At 43.8% G+C, this 21,352-nt stretch overlaps 2 protein-coding genes across 13 annotated transcripts in view; one reads left to right on the top strand and one right to left on the bottom strand.

The window, feature by feature from the left end:
• HTR3B (5-hydroxytryptamine receptor 3B) overlaps nt 1-5,749 on the bottom strand; it is a 49,845-nt gene extending 44,096 nt beyond the window's left edge. For 4 of the 8 annotated variants that reach the window (XR_006385599.1, XM_044257871.1, XM_044257865.1 and 1 more), the window contains exons 1-3: nt 5,439-5,749; nt 5,066-5,178; nt 4,825-4,988 (exon numbers count right to left, since the gene is read on the bottom strand). The gene's annotated coding sequence lies outside the window, so the exon portion shown is untranslated. Of the gene's footprint in view, nt 1-510; nt 722-3,589; nt 3,654-4,824; nt 4,989-5,065; nt 5,179-5,438 lie in introns of those variants that run through there. The other 4 variants (XM_044257869.1, XM_044257870.1, XM_044257867.1 and 1 more) reach the window with 4 other exon arrangements.
• Nucleotides 5,750-6,044: 295 nt separating this feature from the next.
• Nucleotides 6,045-21,352, top strand: part of USP28 (ubiquitin specific peptidase 28) — a 57,685-nt gene continuing 42,377 nt past the window's right edge. For all 5 annotated transcript variants that reach the window (XM_044257864.1, XM_044257861.1, XM_044257863.1 and 2 more), the window contains exons 1-2: nt 6,045-6,150; nt 21,209-21,286. In XM_044257864.1, coding sequence (XP_044113799.1) covers nt 6,094-6,150; nt 21,209-21,286 — 135 coding nt within the window. In that variant the 5' untranslated portion in view covers nt 6,045-6,093. The remainder of the gene's footprint in view (nt 6,151-21,208; nt 21,287-21,352) is intronic.

Raw genomic sequence — 21,352 nt, 5'->3', positions numbered from 1 at the left:
GTTATCAGACTTGGCTAGAGATTTGCATTTGAGTTATACCTCAAAGACTTTGGGATTACTACAGTGTGATTCTTTAGGAATTGTTTATGTTCAAGATAAACTCTGTCAGTAAGATGACCATACAATTTATCATCCAAACCTAGAAGCCTGAGAAAGGAGAAGCTACTAATAACTGTGATGGGAAAACAGGGGTAAACTTTAACCGCCCCAGGAAAACTGGGACCTGGTTACTCCTTCTAAAACTCATCCTTGTTAGAGGGCCCAGAGTCCCATCGTCTTTGTCAACTCTGTACAAATGGCACCTCCTAAGAGAAATCTTTACAGGATCTTTTTTCTATTTAATCATCCAGAATCTTATTTTTTACCTCGGCCTATAGAAAGAAAGCTAGACTGCTTTGCTTAGAATCGTGGCTCTATCTTTATCAGTAGAAAAATCTTGGGCAAAGTATTTAACCATTCCTTGTTGGTTTCCTCATTTGTGAACGAGGTATTAATAATGACAGCACTTACTTCACAGCTCATTGGGAGGATGAGTTCATAAATGCGAAGCTCTCGTAACACCACCTGGCCTGTAAATGCTATTTATTTAATAAATAAATAAGTTATTACTTCCTCTAAAAATGTTCTTTTCTACCAGACTCAAGTCCCAGATCAGTAAAAACATCTGCATTTCTGAAGCCAAGTTGGTATTAGTTACTCTTGCTGTATCTACTTTTTCAAATTCTGGTATTTCACGTGGTGTCCTACGTGAAAAATTAAGTCACCTTAAGCTCCAATTTATGCTCCAGTATTTGCTGCATTATACAATTTGCTTTTGTACATTTTATACATTATATATTATACATAGTATAATTATGTATATACATATATATTCTATATATATATATATATATGTATATAAAATACACACACACACAGATATTACACATTTTATACAAGTATACATTTGTTCTTCCCGGGTAACTTTCTGGCTTTTATCTTAAAGCAGGTTTCTGATTTCTATAGGAGGCCCCAACTTCGACACAGGAAGTCTTTCCCCAAATCTAGAAGCCAAAAGGGAAAATATTTTATAAAATGACTAACTCATTGGGTGTCACCTAAAATCTGGATTTTTGGCACACTTTGCATAAAATGAAATGGTAATATTTTTCATTTATCTTGAAGACAGTCAAATTACAATTTCTACTTATTAGGACAGAATGTTAAAATGCTGCCTCATGCATCACCCAACGTAAAAGAGTAATCTTTGTAAACTACGGAGACTGTGTTTTCTGTATTTTTGGAGGGCACAGAAATATTATTAAAGATTTCCTTTTGATCTTAATTTTAGAATAATGTTCTTTTAATGTTTTACATACATAAAATGTATATAAAATATTACAAAGCCTCATATATCTATCACTTGATTTATGAAAATAGAGCATTACCAATTATCTGTAAGTTCCCCTATATACCCCTTCCCCTCTCCTCCCCTCCCCTTCCCTCAGAGCTTTTAGTCCAAATTTTGTGTTCATAACATTTAGGATCTTAGTAGTAGTTTAGGCATGTGTTTATCTCCCTGGACTATATATTATTTGACAATTTTTGTAATTTGTACAAATGGAATCATATTGTACACCATCTTCTGTGATTTGCTCTTTATAATATTATATTCCTGGAATTCATCCTTGATATTGCATAGCTGTAATTTCTTCATTTTAACTACTATATATATTTCCATTGAATGACTACATAAAAAATCGATCAGTTTTACTGTTGATATATTTAGGTTGATTCCCATTTCATCTGCTATTAAAAGTGTTACAAACATTTCTGTACATATATCCTGGTAACATTTAAGAATTTTTCTAGGATAGGGGTGCCTGTGGTGGCTCAGTGGGTTAAAGCCTCTGCCTTTGGCTCAGGTCATGATCTCAGGGTCCTGGGATCGAGCCCCGCATCGGGTTCTCTGCACAGCAGGGAGCCTGTTTCTCTCTCTCTCTCTGCCTGCCTCTCTGCCTACTTGTGATCTCTGTCAAATAAATAAATAAAATCTTAAAAAAAAATTTTTTTTTCTAGAATATGATTTAGGAAGTGCTGGCTCTAAGGCATACACAACTTTAAATTTTAGTACTTGATGTCAAACTGCTTTCCAAAGTGGTTGTGCTAATTTACACTACTAAACAGTGTGTAAGTGTTCTCCCATGGCTCCACATTCTTGCCAACACTTGTTATTGTGGTATTTTAAAACTTTTGTCCATTGTAAGCATGACATGGCATCATTGTAGTTTTCATTCCTGTGTTCCTGATCATTAGTGAATTTAGAATCTTTTTACACGCTTGAGTTTCCCATCTGTGAAGTGCCTACAGAGGCCTTTGGCTCTTTCTTCAAGTGCATGGTCCCTTTCGTAAGGGTTGTTCACCCAGTTTAGATGGGTGGTCCTCAACTAGAAGAGAATTTGCTATTTAGGAAACACTTAGCAATGTCTGGAGCCATTTTTGACGATCACAGGCGGGGAGCAGAGCTACTGGCATCTGGTAGGGAGAGACCAGAGATGATGGTAAACAGCTTATCATGTGCAGGACAGCTCCCAGAACAAGGAAGTATCTGCCCCAGTAAGGTACCAGTGCCAAGGTTTTGAAGTTTTGCTCTAGATACTAAAATGTTATCAGTTACATGTATGTGTTGCAGTGTCTCCCAGTTTGTGGGTATTTTCATTTTTTTTAATGGTACCTTTGGATAAGAAATTCTTAATTTTAACATAATTGAAATTATCAGGGTTTTTTTTGTATGGACTGTACTTTCTGTATCTGATTTAAGAAAGTGCCCCTGTTCTCAAAATCTATTCTCCAATTGAGTGTTTTAAATTTTTTTTATTTTGCTTTTTTACATTCGTCTTTAATCAACCAAAAACTGATTTCTGTTTATGACTAAGAGTCCAAAATTAAATTTTTATATGGAAAACGAGCTCTCTGAGCACCATTTGCTAAAAATCTGTCCTATGCCCACTGGTCTAGAGTGCTGTCAAAAATCAAGTTTGAAGAAATGGGCTTAATCCTGGTTCTTTATTACCACCTTTCAATCTGGAAGCTAAAATTATTTTCCCCTTCTTATAAAAGGAAAGCTGAATCCCAGGAGTTGAAGGCTTTTACGAATTCTGAAGAAAACTGATTTTAAGAGGGTTTGTTGTTGTTTTAGTGTTTGCTTATATTTTCCAGAGAAACAAAAAGAAGGGGACTGGGAGGTTATTATTTTGAATACCAAGGCCAATACCTCTAAAACGGAAATGAACTCACTCATTTTGTTAAAGGTTGTTTTGATTCTCCACAAACTACATTTGCCTATAGTACACATTTCAGGAAGGCTAGAAATGCATTTACTTTTCAAATAGCCAGAGAGCCTTTTCTGAAACACTTTCTTAATACCTAGCATTTAACTTTGTATTTCATCTAATTCTTTAATCTAGGGGTTATAACAGAAATATCCATATTTTTTCCAAAATAGTGAGAAAGGCCATTTTCCTACTGCTAAGAAGCTAGCCCTTACATAAGGACATTTGTGACTCCATCATTCCCGGAAAGGAATCTGTAGTTCAAAGAACAGCCATACCTGACCATCATCAGCCTGAGGCTCCAGCTTCCAGATCCTACTGCTCCAAAGCCCGGGGCAAGCACTGCTCACAGAATGAGGCAGAGGAGAGAAGTATACACACCCTTCTTTACCCTTTATTCTCTTCCTAACGCTTTCCCTTCATTGTCATTTATCCCACACAAACTCCGCCCAAGTACTCAACAACAATGAAATGGGATGATTTTACTGTAATACAAACTACATTTTGGGTGTGAGAAAAATCAGAAGCAAAAATGTAAATTCACTGACTCAGAAAAAGTAACAGCATGGTGACAAAAAGTTTCCAGAGAAAGAAAAAAAAATTCAATTTCTTCCTCAGGAAAATACTCTGAAAACTATTCCCTCTTTACATTATGTCAGTTACTTGCTATAGATCCTTAACAATATTGTTTATTTTCCTGAACTCTCCTGAAATGATTATCAACTAAGAATGTAATTATTCTGGAACCTTCATGTATGGGTTTTTAGGGGGAATAAGAAGGGATTTTCTGTGGTGACAGCCCATGGTCCTTGATGTCCACTTTGGATACCTGATCACCACGAAACTTGCCAACTGATGGCCAAGCACTGTTGCAGACTGTTCATGAAACACCCCGGTTGGACGGAGTGTCTCTAGCTGATTACCACGTCCAAGATCAGGTGGTACTTAAACCCAAGGAGGCTAAGAGTATCTATCCGATCTAGAGCCCTCAAATTGATTTTATCAAACTTATTAGATCTGGAGTTCTGTTTAGAACCACAGAGCAGAAAGATGCTTAATCAGAATTCAGGGGTCTGTATTTATCAAATGGCCTGTATATATCTGTTTCAGAAATATGGGCATAGGTGGTCCCTGGTGGTCTTTTAAGGAAATTTTCGTGGAAAAGTTACAGGTTTCCACCCCGTTCACTAACATTAAATAAACAATTTCCTAAAATGAGCAGGAAAAGACAAACAAGAGTTGCCCCACAGGCATGGTAAAGACACACAGAAATAGCACTTTGTAGTAATTCAGACATATTCAATGCCACAAATAAGTCAGGCTGAGAAATCAACTGGTTTTGCAGTGACCGCTGAGTTGAGACCATGCGCACAGCTCCGGATTAATTAACACACACACACACACACACACACACAAAAGGCAAAGACAGAAACTTTCTTAAGTCCTGCAACCATGGGACACACACACGGTCAGTCCGTTGAGGGTGGAAGGTTCTGATCTCTCTGCGCATTACCTGTCAAGGAAAGGGGCGCCTCTGGGTCTCCAGGTAAGGAAGCAGCAGCCGTAGTCATGGCCCAGGCTCCCGAGACTGGCCAGGTCTCCTCCCAGGGGAGCCGCCCCTGCACCGTACGGGTTTCCTCGTGCCACAAGCTGTGCCCACATGCAGACTAGAAAGCCCTGCAGGTGAAACATCACAATCACACGGGCAACAATGCCAGGAGCGCAGGAAAGGTCACCCTCCATAGGCAACTCACACCCAGGATGCTGCCAGGGGCCTGCACCGGGAACATGGTAGAACGCTACCCCTGAAAGGGGCTCTTCCACGCCGGGTCTCCGCATACACTGGGGACAGCCAAAAGGGTGCCAGCTGGATTGTCGTGATACATGTAAATAAATGTGAAACATGGTTAGTAGTTAACATTTCCACCGAATTGTTGAAAATACAGTTTGGGGTGTGGCGGGGCGGGGGGGGGGCATCTTAGCTATGAACATGCCGTCACAGCGTCTGGCTCAAACTTAACCAAATAGGACAGAGCTGTGGTTGGAACCGCAGGAAACCGGAAATGGGACAACTCGGCAACTGCTGCCCGCCGGGCCCGGGGGTATCCGGGTACCACGCTGGGATACCGTGCGTGGAAGGGCTGGCCCGTCTGGGGACAGGCCGCAGCGCTCAGCCTCCGCCGGCCCTGGAAGACCGCGGGAGTCCTTCCTGTTCCCGGACTTCGAAGCGGCGGCGCGGCCAGGTGGGAAACCACTGCGCGCGCGGTCCCCACACGGGTTCCCAGGTGGAGGGCAGTTGGAGCTCTTCTGCGGGCAGGCTTGAGGCAGCAGCGGCTCCTACAGATGAGTGGGTTCTTGAGGGCAGAGCGCCGAGAACTGTACCGCGGAGCTCAGCGTCCGCATTTGGCAGGACCATTTCCCGGGAGCCCACAGCTCTGAACGCGAACGCCGCTGGGCGGCGCAGCTGACCGTTAGCCGCGGGCTGGGCCTGGGGGTCATGTGACCCGCGCCCGGTCAGAGCGCGGCGTGCGCGGGAGCACGCAGAGCCTCTCGGCCCTCGGCCGCGCGCCTTGCGTGCGCGCGCGGGCCGGGGGCGGGGCGTGTGGGCGAGCCTCCGGCGCGCTCGGGGCGGAGGCGGGGCCCGAACGGGGTGGAGGGCGGGGCGGGGCCTTCTCCTCCTCTTTCTCCTCCTCCGCCTCCACCTCCTCCTTCTTCTGCGAGGCTGGGCTGGCGGCGGCGGCGGCGGCGGGAGCCGGATGACCTGCGGAGGGGCGCCTCGGCCATGACTGCGGAGCTACACCAGGACGACGCGGCCCGAGGAGCCGACCGACACGGCTCGGTGGGCCCCGCGGCGGCGAGCGAGGGCCGGGGGTGGCTCGGGGTCCCGGGCGGGGAGGGGGCTGCGGGGCGTGGGCTGGAGCGGCGCGGGCCCCGGGCAGGCCTGCGGGGCTGCGGGGCTGCGGGGCTGCGGGGCGCGGGGCGGACGGGGGCTGCGGAGGGCACCGGCGGCGGGCTGGGGAGGGCGAGGGCGGTGCGCCCGGGTGGTGGGGGGCGCTAGGTCTTTGCAAGGCTCGGGCCGGGGGCGAGCTGAAGTTCGGGGGGAGTCGGTGTTTTGGAGAACCAGTTATAAAGGGCAGGACGTGGGGTTGTGTGCATCAGGGATCTTTAGGGGGAGCGCTCCTGGGCCTTGACCTGGGTGAGAAACTTCTCAAGAGGGCCGCTAAGGTGGTTTTTAGTCCCGTTTCTGGCAGTACTGTTTTCATGTGTCTGAAGCAGACCGAACTTACCTGACTTAGAGCAGGGATTGATGAACACCGTGTGGAAGACCAGGGGTCCTGGCTACCACTCCCTCCCTTCCCTTCCCCCAGGAGCCCCCTTCTTTTTTCTTTTCTTTCTTTTTTAAATAAACTGAGAGCAGCCTGCCCGGTGCATTCATCAGTAGATTTTTAAGGAGGGAGGAGGAACAGCGCGGTGAATAGAAGGTATTCTCGTAAATGCGTTCCTGTTCCTATTATCTCGGAAGATTGAAATCAATACAAGGATTTCTGGGCTGAGTTGGTGAGAGCGGAACACTGGTTTGGGAGAAATCAAAAGGCTGATAATGCCTTGTGTAGAAACTTGGTTAAGTGGGCAATTCGAGAACGTCTTCTAATGTTACTTTGGAAAGTTATAACTTCACACCCCCTTCCTCCCCCCTCCACTGCTGTGCTTTTTCGAGACCGAATGGGAGACCTGTGCCAAGTATTCCAGTGAGAGTCTGGAAATGAGGAATTTCATAAAAATATTTACAATGCAGAGCTGTCAGCTACTTCCACGTGGGAAACCTTTTGTGCCTGTGTATTCTTTTTGTGCACACAGGAGACCCGTGGTGTGTAGTGAACCCATTTCCTTTTTAATGTCCTCCAGGTCCTGGGCTCCAAAATGAAAGTAACATGGATGGTCCTTCACGTGCTGCCGATTTCTAATGGGGATGCTCTTGTTCGGTGTCCGCAAATACCTAATGGTCTCTGAGTCAGGATTTTCTCTGGTTTCACAGGTCATTTCTATTTGTTTTTAGGACAGTGACTTCAGAACAGGTGGGGAAAAATCGGAGTTTTGAGATAGTTGCATTGGTTTAGGGGAGAGGCTATTTTAAGGGAGAGTAGGTCATATTTAAATATGTTCGGGACCACGTGCCTGGTCATCAGCGGCATCTTCGTTTACCTCTGCCACAGTTTGAGCACTCTCTCTCACCATTCAGGGTTTGTATGTGAGGTGTTTGATGAGCACTTGTATGTAAGTCATAGCTATTCTGGGAAGACTTGGAACTCGGCTTGGCTGTGGCTGGCCCGAGTACCCTGACTCTTGGCCACCTGCAGAGTGATGACATTCGCTGTTCTTCCCGGTGATTCGGCCCATACAGACAGCCTGATAAGCTTGGAATGCTTGATAATGTTTGCCCCTTTTGTTTTTGCTAATGAAAATGCTTGAAATTAGCAGGCTAGGTTGAAAATCTTACCGAGGGAAAGTACCGTTCATATCTCAGAGGAAGGATTCTAGTAATTTCCCCATCTTTATGAGTTTCATGTTAGAATGAACTCTATTTTGGATTCTCTGAGGCACTCTGCATTTCCCTTAAAGGGTCTTCAGTTCCGGTTGAGAAGAGCTATCCGTCCAGGGCACTCGGAAGCTATTTAAAACCTAGAATGCAGCCCTTCCCTTATTGGTCAGTGGTGCATGGAGACAGACAGAACCCTTTATAGCCTCCCAAGAATTTTAGTGAGAAAAATGCAGCACCCTTGGAATATGTTCTCTAGAGTCTGAAAGAGGATACTTTGGGATGTCCCTTAACACCCAAGACTGCCCACAGGTAATTCGAACATCTACAGAGATTTCTTAACAGACAGATTTCTGTGTTTTAATCAGTTCTTGACTTAGCTAAAACAAACAAACAAACAAACAAACAAAAAAACCAGCAGCAACATTTTCTGTTACTATAGGATAAACAATTTGAAGTCAGGTTGGTTCTTACAAACCCGTCATCCTTGGCAGCAGCACGAGGATTCATCACATGCTCCTGACGCTGCCTGGAGCCCTATGAAAACCTGCCAGTTTCCGTGAAAATTTAATGTCCTTTTTGCTTTCTCTTGATTTATTGGCTTTTCATTTGCGTTTACCTTGTCTCGTTAGTTGTGATTTTCGGAACACCAGCCCGTTAGCGCTTGGTTGGCTCTCACAACTTTAATGTCTCTTCAGCTACAGATAGTTTCTGCTCACACAACAAGTACAATATTTGTAAAAAGCAGTGACAAGTAGCGCCTTGCCAGGCAAGATCTTTCCATGTGTTATATTTCCTTGAAGGAATGTAAGTGGTAGCCAAGCGAAGCAGATGTTTTTTAAGGAAAATAATGATGCTGGTAGTAGTAGGAACTGACGTTAATTGAACATGTAGTATATGCACGACCCTGTGCTCAGAACTTAACCTGTATTATCTTGGGACTTAGAGCCACTCCGTGAAGTTTTCATATAGGAAGACTTACATTTATTAAACAGTTTGCCCAAGATCACCCACCTAGCAAATGGCACAGCCAGGATAGAACCCAAGAAATTCTGAGTCTAAGAGCCCAAGATAGCCTTGATCCTACTTCTGAGTCAATGGACCCGTTGTCTTAGGTCAGAACCTTTCTTTTACCCTCCAGAACTCTCCTGATGTTTTAAACTCGATCTTCCCTTCATTTTTTCTAAATATATAGCTTATTTTCTACTTGGCTGAGTCTACTGCTATCAAAAGAGATGGGGGGTGTTTGTTTTTGTTTCTGTAAGGAGATGTCTTTTTTTTTTTTTTTTTTTTTTTGCTTTTTGTGTTTCCTCTTCATTATCTCTTTTCTCTTGGTGTAAGAGGTACCACCCTTCCTTCTTCCTTCATTTCTTAGAGATGAACCTCGATCCGTGGTGTCCAGAGAGCTTTTTGATGTGGATTGCTGGAGGAGGAGGTACTGGCCTCAGTGGCTGGAAGCCAGGAATGCTGCTGAATGTTCTGTGATGTACAGGACAGCCCCCAAAACAAAGAGTTATCTGGCCCCAAATGTCAGTGATGCTGAGCTCAAGAAACCCTGAGCTAAGTGATGCCCCTCCTTGCCCTTCTAACTTATCTCTCATTTCCTTTATTCTAGCCTAAGCCCCAGACACCCTCGTTGTCAGTGGGCTAGCAGTCTGTGGGCTAGCAGCCTCTGCATCCCCCAGGAGTTTGTTGGAAATGTAGAGATTTGGGTGCGCTGAGCCAGCTCGGGCTGCCTTTCCGTCTGAATGTGTACATCTCTTCCCAACCCTGTGTCCTGGGGCCTTTTGTTGGTAGCTTGAAATCGTCACCGTGGGAGTATTTATACCAGGGACCTAAACAGACTCCACAAACCAACGCACTTAGACCTATTGAATCGCAGCTTGCCTTTGGATAACATCCCTGGGTGATGACTTTGTGCAGAATTCCCACCTTCCGTTTAGCTATGCACGTGTCCCCAGTCCTCCAGCAAAACAGCAATGACATTGACTTCTGCCCTATCCAGCGATTGAACTTGTCCAGTACCTTACTTGAGTTTTGTTTCCTTTTCAACCAGAGTTTCTAAGTCCACCTGTTTCTTTCCTTAAGCGTGTTCTCAATTATATTGTAATTTCAACTGTGGAAAACTTGGAAATCACAGACCCTTGCAAGATCTGCTCTTGGGTAATAGGAGGCCCAGCCGCTAGTCCGAGGCATATGGGTTCCCAGACTGCCCTGCAGGGCTGTTGGTGGCAGCAGGCCTCAGGAAAAGCATCCAGTTAGGAGACGGCTGTGGGGGACCAGTCTAGGCTCCCGCGAGAAAGAGGTCTGATTGCCCAGAGGCATGCAGAGAGGCTGACCAGGCACCAGAAGGTTAGATCGTAGGGCAATGACTGTATGGGATCAGCATTCCCCAGGCCACCCAAGGAGAGCCTTGCCAGTAGTAGGCTTTTAGTATTTGTCTCTTGGGAATGAAACTGATCTCTCTGAGGCGACCAATGACTAACCACCTTCTGGTGAACTCTGTGGCCTTACAGAAGTAATTCTTTTGGCCATTCCTCCTTGGTTATTCAAGTACCAACTCCAGCCCCTTTCTCCTGCTTTTGTATGTGATGATTCCTCATTGCCACTGTTTGGTTGATGTTTATTTTGGCATTTGACTTTATTCCTACTTACTATCAATGGTTCTGCTTTTTCCTAAAAACTAAAAAAAACAAAACAACAACTTTCTTAGGAAAATTAGTCTTGGAAAATATGTTTGAGTTTCTCTTCTTCATCTTACAATTTTAATATCTTATGACTCGAGGGTATAGAAGGAGTTCTTAGACAGTGACCTGTTACTACGCTCACTGTACAACTGCCTTACTTCCCGAACTCTCTCCCTTGGAACATTTGGAACCTGTTTTATTCTGGTTCTTCTACCTTTCTTCTCATTGAGGGGCTAACCTGTTAGCTTTCCTGGCTGTTAATGTTCCTTTTACTAACTTCATCCAAGTCTGCATTTTGAATCACGACTTGCAAATGACTCCTCCTCTATTTGCAAATGCTGTTTAAATAGTGGTACTTGCATATCTGTGTCCTTGGCTCTAACCCAGTGCTGCATAGGGACTTCTGCCACAGGCATTGGAACAGCTACCTGCTCTAATAGTATTTGCCACGTGCCAGTTAGGGCCTGAAGCACTTTTCTGTGCTTTCTGTATATTTACAGTTATGCAAGGTGTAAATTATTATGTCTTATGACTGATGAGGACACGGAGACGCAGCTCTTAATATAGCTTATAAGGGCCTAACAATGAGATTTGAAGGTGAAATTTCTTGGCCTGCATGTTGCAGATGGGAAATGTGGCTTACTTAAGCTCAAATGCTAAGTAGCAGGCCTGGGACCTCAAGCCACTCCCACTTTCTTCCTGGAACACGTGCCTTTCTAAAACCAGACTTTTTTCAGTGGCCTGGGTGGCTCATTCTGTTAAGCATCTGCCTTTGGCTCAGGTGTGATCCCAGGGTCCTGGGATCCAGCCCTGCATGGGGCTCCCTGCTCAGCAGAGAGCCTGCTTCCACCTCTCCCTCTGCTCTCTACCCCCTCATGCTTGTTCTTTCTCTCCCTCTCTCTTTTAAATAAATAAAATGTTAAAAAAAAAAAATAAGTAAAACCAAACTTTTCAGCTGCCACTTGATGACGTATGACGTGCTTTGTTGTATGTTCTCATGGAACCCACAGAGCCACCTTGTGAAGTAAAATTTAGTGTGAGGAGGAAGTAGGAGTTGCAGAGGTACACACAGCTGTAAGTGACCACACCGAAGCCCTCACGTGGGTAGTGTCTCCCAACATCTAGACGAGTTTTGCTGGACAGGCAGGTCGCAGCGTCTGACATTTCTTTTCTTTTCTTTTTTCATGTTACTAACGAATCTTGTATGCATTATTTCATCTGAGGGTCATACCCGGTGCCACCAAAGCTTACCGTTTACTTTATTTTCCAAATGTGGAAACTGAAGCCCTAGGAAGTTGAGATTTACTCTGAAGCTAACGTGTGGTGGGATCTGCACTGTGGAGCACTATTCCCACTATCCAGGCTTTCTACCTGAAAAGAGAGGTCAGAATACCAGAAAGACAAAGCCAAGTTAACCGTCCGCATGAGAAGGGGTGCCTGGGTGGCTCAGTGGGTTAAGCATCTAACCATTGGTTTTGGCTTAGGTGTCCCAGGATCCAGCCCACGTCGGACGTGCTCAGTGGGGAGTCTGCCTGAGGATTCTCTCTCTCCATCTCCCTCTTCCCTCCCTCTGCTTGCACACGCGTGCTTTCTCTCTCTCAAATAAATAAATAAATCTTTAAAAAAAAAATCTGTGTGACTAGGTGCTGATAGCATGCTACGTGATGGTTGTTAGTTTAAATTTGAGTTACCCCAAACAAATAACTTATTCTCCAATATTCTTGTACAAGTTAGTACTTCCCTGATGTCCTTTTTATTTTGGGGGGTGTATGTGTGCATGTGGAAGCAAAAATCTCTCTTGATTTCACTCACTTGAAGTGAAATTCACATAATATAAAATTAACTATTAAATGTTTTTCGAGAGAGAGCATGGGGGGAGGGGTGGAGGCAGAGGGAAAGAGAGAATCTTTTTTTTTTTTAAAGATTTATGTATTTGTTTTAAAGAGAGAAAGAGAGTGAGAGAGCATGGGCAGCAGGGGGAGAGAGAGTCTCTAGAAGCCTGTGCTGAGCACAGAGCCAGACACAGGGCTCAATCTTACGACCCTGACATCATGACCTGAGCCAAAACCAAGTGTTGGTCACTTAACCAACTGAGCCACCCAGGCACCCTAGAAAAGAGAGACTCTTAAGCAGGCTCCACATTCAGCGCTTACCCCAACATGGGGCTCAGTCTCAGAATCCTGGAGTCAGATCGTATATTGCTGCTGTATAGAAACAGCTGATTTTCGCCTGTTGATTTTGTATCAACATCACTGGATGTGTTTATCAGCTCTAGTGACTCTTGGAGATTCTTTGGAGTTGTATATATCCTGTCATCTGTGAAGAGAGCTAGTTGTACTTTTTCCTTTCTAATTCAGATACCTTTTATTTTACTTGCCTGATTGTTCTGGCCAGAACTTCCAGGACACCACTGACTAGCATCACTGAAGGTGGACATCCTTGGTTCGTTCCTGATTTTAGGGGGGTGGCGTTTGGTCTTTCACTGTTGAGTATGCCGCTCACTATGAGTTTTCTTTTCTTTTCTTTTCTTTTTTTTAAGATTTTATTTTTTTGACAGAGATCACAAGCAGGCAGAGAGGCAGACAGAGAGAGAGGAGGAAGCAGGCTCCCCGCTGAATGAGAGCACGATGTGGGGCTCTATCCCAGAACCCTGGGATCATGCCCTGAGCTGAAGGCAGAGGCTTTAACCCACTGAGCCACCCAGGCGCCCTTATTTATTTATTTATTTTTTAAATAAAGGCACTTTATCATGTTGAAATTCTCTTCTGTTCCTAGTTTCCTGATTGTTTTCATCATGAAAAGGTGTTTCATCAAATGCTTTTCCTACATCAGTCAAGGTCATCAGGTGTTTTACCCTTCACTCTGGTAGTGTGGTGTATTACACTGGTGGGTTTTCTTGCTGGTGACTTTTTATGTCCTTGCCAGCAGCATTCTCTCAGGCATCCAGTTTTGAATATTTGACTAAGCCTCATTTTTTCCATCTCTGAGATGTTCGCTGGATGTCCTGCCTTTTCAGTTCTCCTCTTGGCCCCCTCCCTGTCTCGTCACACCTGTGTATTTGGTGGTACTCTAACTCATGGGTAAGCTTTCTTTCCCTAGTCTTAGCTCCCTTTGAACTGACTGTTCACATGTACTAGATTAATCCCCTTAGAGCACCATTATTTTCCCTCATATTTATGCTCTGCTGAGGGACCTGTGATGATTTTCCATTGTTCATCAGATTAAGTCCAAACTCATGCTGACATTTAGAACCTTTCCTAATCCAGTCCCTCACTACTCTCGTGTCCTGCTTATTTATCACAAATAGAAACTGCACCCTGAGTCCCGCCTAACAACTTTTTATTTTACTGTTAGGTTTGTAACACTGTAAGCATGTAAATTTGATTTCCTGTATCTTTGCCCTTATCTTTCTGGTTTCTCAGCCTTTGAATTTTTGCTAAAAATGGCATTTTCTCCGATTTGTGAAGATGCATTCCATATGTCCTTATTGTAAAAGCTTCCTGGCCTCCTGTCTTGTATTTGACTGGGGCATGTATTCAAAGAAATGAGAAAGTTTTGTCTTAATGAGTTCGACAGTATGAAAAAAGCAAGAACACAATGTTTCACACAATGTTTCATCACAATGTTTCATGAACACAGTGTTCAGTATGAAAAGATATATTCATGTGCATAGGCCATTTCTGGAAAGATATATCGGAAACTATTAATAGTGGTTACTCCTGGGAAGTGGGACTGGGTTGGACAGAAGAGAGAAATTCCTTTTCACTCTCTATCCTTCTGTGCTGTTGGAATTGCTCAGTGCATTTGAAAAAAAGAGATGAGAAACAATGATTACTTCCTTTTTTTTTTTTTTCCTGGCTTTTAATTCCAGTTTCAACCCCTTCTCTACCATATAAGAGTGACTACATCTTAAAAGCTTTCAATGCTTTTTAAAAACTTTGGGCCAATGGATGAACTGGAACAACCCTTTTCTCCATGAACCTACTTTTCGTGTCACGACAGCGAGTTGTCAGTAACCCTATTTCAGGCGGTTTAGTTTTACCCACCAAAACCTACTATCTGTCATTTTTTAGGGAGTCCTGTCCTTATGGCACAGTGTGGGTAAACCTGAGTTTGGAATAAACACGGATTTGTTCCTGGAAAGAAAACCAAGAAAGGACGAGGTCCTTGTTTTGTGGAAGGTGGGAGGGCCCCTCCATGGGAGGCTCTCAATGCTTTTGAGACTCTGATGTCCAGACTGGATTTCTGGAGTTGCTGCTGTAGATTTCCTTTGATTCCTAAAGCTCTTCTTTTGCTTTCCTTGGGCATTTAAGCTTCTTCTTAAAATCGGAAAAGCCGATCTTTAATTTTGGAGGGAATTCTATTGGGCTCACTTACAAAGAACGTTGGTACTTCTTTGGAGTAAAAGAATGTTTATCAGCTATTCACATAGTTTCAAATTTAGAAATGTCTTTGGAAGAATAGACAGTTGAGATCAGGAAATGTGTGCGTCAAAATGATACAGCATCCCTGTTTGAAGGAATAGGACAGTCTAGAAAGCTCCGCACCACAATGCCAAAATAGGTGTTTTAAAGATAAAACTCTTAATTAGTAATCTCATAGATTTGCCTTATCTGATCAAAGGGAGTTTGATTTTAGTTGCAGTAGGATTTTACCAGTTAGTGTTTATTATAAAAACTCAATTACCTTAATGTTTTTGTTATGTGACTAGTCCTGTTCGCTGCTTATTGTGGGAGGAAGGATGGTCTTTGCTTTAAGAGAAGTGGACTAGATTGGACCAAAGTCACCGAGTAGCTGAAGTCAGAAAGCTTGGGTTTCTTCTTTCTAGATATTTGTGTGTACCTGTCTGTCTTCACTGCCTCTGGGCAAGAAAAGAGAGTGCTTTTTGTTTTATGAAAACAATGTGAATTTAGCCAAGGAAATGCAAACTTGTTGGCTCTTGCCAGTTATTTGAGTTCATTATGCCTGGCGCACAGGGTTTGTCTTGTCTCACACTGGGTGTGTACTCTGTATAGAGAGCCTCGTGGTTATGGTGAAGTTAATATTTAAATCAGCTTCTTGTGAAGTGCCCAGAAAAACTGAGTTAGTAATACATTAGGACTCTAATAAGCTTAATATGTCTGTTACAGTAAAATTAATACTTAACATAGAGCACTTTTTAGGATTTGGGTTGAAGGTACCACAGAACATAGATTTGGCTAAACATTCACGAGAGTGAAGTGTGTCAGCATGGCTTAATCCTTGTGAAATGTATTCGGGCTTATAATAGTTATCTTTGATTTGTGTTTTTGAAAAGAGATTTTATTTATTTGAGAGGGAGGAGAGAGAGAAACAGAGCATGTGAGAATGCACGAGCATGCTAGAAGGGGGAAGGGGAGAGAGGGGGAGAACCCCAGGCCAACTCCAAGCTGAGTGCGGAGCCCGATGCAGGGCTTCAGCTCACGACCCTGAGATCATGACCCGAGCCAAAGTCAAGAGTTGACACTTAATGGACTGAGCCACCCAGGTGTCCCTGATTTCTTTTAATTCAAGACATTTGATGACAAAATGGGATTTGTAAGTTCTAGTTTCCTGATCTGCGTGATGATGATGATGGTTCCTACCTCTTAAGGCTGTTGGAAGGATTAGAGGGATACAGGGGCGACTGAGGTTCCTGTAACAAAGAAGGTGTTTATGTGTTTGTCCCAACTGTTGCCAGCACAGTCCTTTAGATAAGATAGTATGTTGTATGATCCTTGCTTTACATGGGCAAGAATTTCATATTTGAAACAACTAGAGAGCCATATGATGAGAAATACCAGGTAAAGACGGGGGAGTCCCTTTCATTCACAAGCTCATTCATTCCCTCAATATGGGAGTTTAGAAAGGGAGAGAGTAGACCAGAGTTCTTGGGGTCGACTTTAAGAAGGAGGTAAGATGAATATAGCCCTTGAGTGCAAGTTGCCACAATGTAGGAGGCATTTCTGGAAGTAGTAAAAGTAACACCTGAAGGCATGACAGAGGATGTATTTGTGAGGTAGGGAGCCAGTAGGAGAAAAGGTTGAGCAGGTTAAATGTAGAATCAGTTAATGGTCTTTGAATAGCAAGATCTGGTTGGATTTGAATTAACATGTAGAATAGTATTCTTGGAGTTGTGCAAAATGATTTTACATCGTTGTCATTTGTGCCCAGTAGCTTTTAAACAAGAGAAACTTAGAGTTTATTTTCTTTCCCTGTGTGTATTCTAGATGTATTAATGTTTCACTGCTTCTCTATTACAAAGTGGCAAAAGGGGAGTAGAGCTTTAATCCACAGACAAATGTAATGATTGGTGAATTGTTTAACACTTGAATACCTAGTTCATTGATTCATATTTATTTCGCATTCTGAGATCTCTGAAACTGAGATGCTCCTTGCATCGGTAGCCTCCAAGTAGCAGAGGTGATGTCCTTAATCACTGTCTGCACGTGTATGGGCTTGGTCATAGCTGTTCCTACTTTCGTGACAGTTGAGTTATACCCACTGTTGGTGCCACGTGGTTAGTTTCCTTCCCACTTTAAAAGATCACACTGTGGGGTGCCTGGGTGGCTCAGTGCGTTAAAGCCTCTGGGATCCTGGGATCGAGACCCGCGTCGGGCTCTCTGCCAGTGGGGAGCCTGCTTCCCTTCATCTCTCTCTGCCTGCCTCTCTGCCTGCTTGTGATTTCTGACTGTCAAATAAATAAAATCTTCAAAAAATAATTAAAAAAATAAAAGATCACACTGTGATTCAACATTTAAGTGGGAAAAAAGCAAGTGGGTGAAGAAAGGCACAGAACAGAACAGCAGGGCAGAAGTTTGATTTAAAGTGAGGCGAAATACTCGTCACTGGAGGAATGAGGTCAGTTTCAAATTGTCCTGCAAAGCTACAGTCAAGTGTTTTGGGACCCCAGAAAGAAAGACAGCCTAGGTTTATTAGGTTTTGTTACCTAGAAACGTGCAAAAGAACTGCTTGTCACATGCCAGTCAGGGCACCTGGAAATGGGGAAAACTGCCATAGTTCTCCACATAAATAAGAAATTGTGGAGCTGCAGGAAGCTGGTGTGACCAATTCACATGTCTCCTAGGACGGTCGTGTCATCCTGACTGACTTGTCATCCTGTCCGAGTTTAAGTGGGCAGCAGTGTTTCTCCTTAGTGGCACATGTGTGTTCCTTATGAGTCATGGCCCTTAGATACAGTCAGAAATAGCGTTTTCCTCAGGTACAGTCCTTTCCTGACGGTGGCTGGAACTGACCACACCGCGATGTGATCAGGGTCGTGGTTGTGATCAGAAGGGTCTTGGGAAGATGCAGAGACCAAGATCAAAACACAGGAAGAAAGCAATTGCCTGGTTTCTCGTGAAATAGGTACTCCTGCCTGTGTTCCTCGTCTTCTCAGGTACAGCCCGGCGTAGAGTGGAGTGTAGACTCTGGAGGGAGGTGGCCCTTCAGTAGCCATAACCTTGTGTAAGTGCTGTGACCTCCCATGCCTGTGCTCTGTCGCATAGGCCTAGCACCGAGCCCAGCTTTGTTACAAAGGCGAAATTAGTTTGTATAAATGTTTCTCACAATACCTGGCTGAGAGTAGGCAGTGTATGTTAGCTGCTGGTTTTTTTTTTTTAAGATTTTATTTATTTATTTGACAGACAGAGATCACAAGTAGGCAGAGAGGCAGGCAGCGAGAGAGAGGGAAGCAGGCTCCCTGCTGAGCAGAGAGCCTGATGCGGGACTCGATTCTGAGATCATGACCTGAGCCGAAGGCAATGGCTTAACCCACTGAGCCACCCAGGCACTCTGTTAGCTGCTTTTTTTTTTTTTTTTTTTGTTAGCTGCTATTTTTGACTGGCATTATTTTCTGTGAATCTTAAGTGGCAGTCGGTGCACAGAGTAGTTTGAGGTGATGGTGTGATTGTCAATCCGCTGCTGTCTTGGTTCCAGTTCAGGGCTAATGACGCTGCTCCCATCCTTCTCCCAATGACAGACGGTTCCTGACACGGTAGTTCGACCTCACAGTAATGTGGAAGTAATGCGCATTCAGTAGAAACCATTCCCCGCATTTAAAACTTTGATCTCTCCCCAGCCTGGCACCACATGTGACATGCTTTTCTCGGGTGACCCTGGGCAGGGCCAGTGAGCCACGCAGTCTTGGGTCAGCAACCAATACACTTCCAGCCCTTCTGCACCCCTACCGCTGTTCCCGTTTTCACATTCAGAACAGCAATCTGTACATCCCATGAGCTACTCAACACTTTAGTGTAAAATAGGTTTTGTGTTAGATGCCCTTCTCCCGTTGCAGGCTAACATAGGAGTTCTGAGCACATCTGAGGTCAGCTAGGTGAGTTACGATGTTTTGCAGGTTAGGTGTATTGAGCGCATTTTCCACTAATGATACTTTCCACTTACAGTGGGTTTACTGGCACGTGACCCTACCATAAGTTGAGGAAGGTCTGTATTATCCCATGCTTCTTGGGGCATGTTGATTCTGATTTTTTAGAAAATCGTATATGATTGATATATATAGATTCACACAATGAAATAAAATGGAATTAGAATTCAGTTGGGGAAGAAAACCCTTTTTATTTTTATTATCATTATTTTTTTAAGGTTGTTTATTTATTTATTTATTAGACAGAGATCACAAGTAGGCAGAGAGGCAGGCAGAGAGAGAGAAAGGAAGCAGGCTCCCTGCTGAGCAGAGAGCCCAATGCGGGGCTCGATCCCAGGAACCTGAGATCATGACCTGAGCCGAAGGCAGAGGCTTTACCCCACTGAGCCACCCAGGTGTCCCTATTATCATTATTTTTTAATTTTATTTTTATTCTTTTGAGAGAGAGCATGCTCAGGGGGAGGGGTGGAGGGAAAGGGAGCGTCTTAGGTGGATTCCATGCTGAGTGTCAGATAGGACCTGAAGCTCCGTCTCACGACCCTAAAATCATGACCTGAGCTGAAGTCAAGAGTGGGATGCTTAACTGACTGAGCCACCCACGTGCCCCCCGCAAAAAACTTTTGGATACAGTGCTCTTCTAAAATTCCATGCTTGTGTTTCCAGCATTTGCCAAGGCTAAATCTGGACACCTTTTAGTCTGATAGCACTCTCCCTGTGTTCAGGCAATGACTGCCTTCGACAAGACTCATAGCCTCCAAGACTGCTGGTCTCAGCGGGGTCGGGTTCCATTTCTAGCCTGAGATCGTGGCCCATGACTAGAGCAGAAAGGCTGTTGCTGCTTTTCTGAGCACTGTGCAGGGCTGTTTCAGTTGGTTATTTCTAGTTGTGTGATATTTAAGTGTTGCATTGGGCCCTCAGCTGTTGAAAAACATAGGATACTATTTCTGTTACAGCTGACAGCATGGACTGCCTCTTAGAGACATATTACTAACTGAAAGATAGTGGATGGGAGTTATCAAGTATTGAATTGGGACTTAACTCTAGAATAACCTTAGGAATGATTTCCCCTCGGTGAATTAAATTTGAACTCTTTTTCTAAAAGATTTTATTTATTTATATGAGAGAGAGCGCGCACAAGCGAGGGGAGGAGCAGAGGGAGAGGGAGAAACAGGGTCCCGCCTGAGCAGGGAGCCCAATGTGGGGCTCCATCCCAGGACCCCAAGATCATGATCTGAGCTGAAGGCAGATGCTTAACTGACTGAGCCACCCAGGCCTCCCTGATTTATTTCATCTTCAGTAATCATCTGAAGAATTGGGGCAACCAGTTCTTTTTATTGAGCTTGCTTGTAAAAATTAGGTGTTAAATGTTAACTTTTGTCTTTGTACAAAACAGGGTAAAATGTTCCAGTGAAGACTTATAAGCTGCAAAGGGATTATAAACCGATCTTGTGGTAGCTCAACGTTAACAAGATAGGTTTTTCCATGATTCAGATTAAATGAAGGGAAAGCACTCCATATTTTATTCCCCCTGGGATTTTATGTATAATTCAGAAAATCGTAGTTGCGTCTGTTCTTTTTAAGTCATCAAACCCGTAGTTTTCAATATGATGTTGGTGGTATCACTTGTTAATTACGTGACTGGAAATTTATTGTCAGTGAAAAATGACACACAAAAATGGCATGTGCAGTGAAGCTGAAAATAGCACATCTTGACATCCATGCAAATTCCCTGGACTCTTTGTATGACCTAGTTCTGGAGTACTCACGCAAAGAGAAACCTCAGGCGCTTTCAGCTACTACGAGAGCTAGATATTACATTTAAATGTTTTATTTACTTAATAGTTTTTACTCATAATTTTTCCACAAGCGCCAAAAGCATTTTTCATGATTAAGCTTTTAAAAGAGTAATGGATTTCACATTTTTATTTTATTATTTATTTTTAAAGATTTTATTTATTTGTTTATTTGGAAGAGCACACCACTGCAGTTGGGGGGTTGGGAAGAAGAGGGAGAGAGAATCCTAAACAGACTCTGTGCCGAGTATGGGGCCTGACATGGGGCTCGATCCCATGACCCCGAGATCGTGACCCAGTACCCCAAGATTTGCCATTTTAGAATGTGTCTGACAGTCAGTACCTCCTTGTTTGGAGCTTTTCGGTTCCTGAAGGTAAATACACAATCTCACACCTGATTATCCAGGTTGCTTGTACTTAAATTCTTTAAACATATCCAGCTTTGCTTTGTGACTGACCTGTCTGTGGTTTGTTTGTTGTTTGTTTCTCAAATATAGAGCTGCCAAATGCTGTTAAACCAACTACGAGAAATCACAGGCATTCAGGACCCTTCCTTTCTTCATGAAGCTCTGAAGGTTAGTTTCAAGGCCACCGTTCGTCAACAGGCTTTAAAACAGTTGTCCATATCATAGTTAGATCAG

Source organism: Neovison vison, chromosome 7 (assembly GCF_020171115.1).
Source record: "Neovison vison isolate M4711 chromosome 7, ASM_NN_V1, whole genome shotgun sequence".
Lineage (NCBI taxonomy): Eukaryota > Metazoa > Chordata > Mammalia > Carnivora > Mustelidae > Neogale > Neogale vison.
The sequence above is the reverse complement of the archived record's forward strand: the minus strand, read 5'-3'. Positions and strand labels throughout refer to the sequence as shown.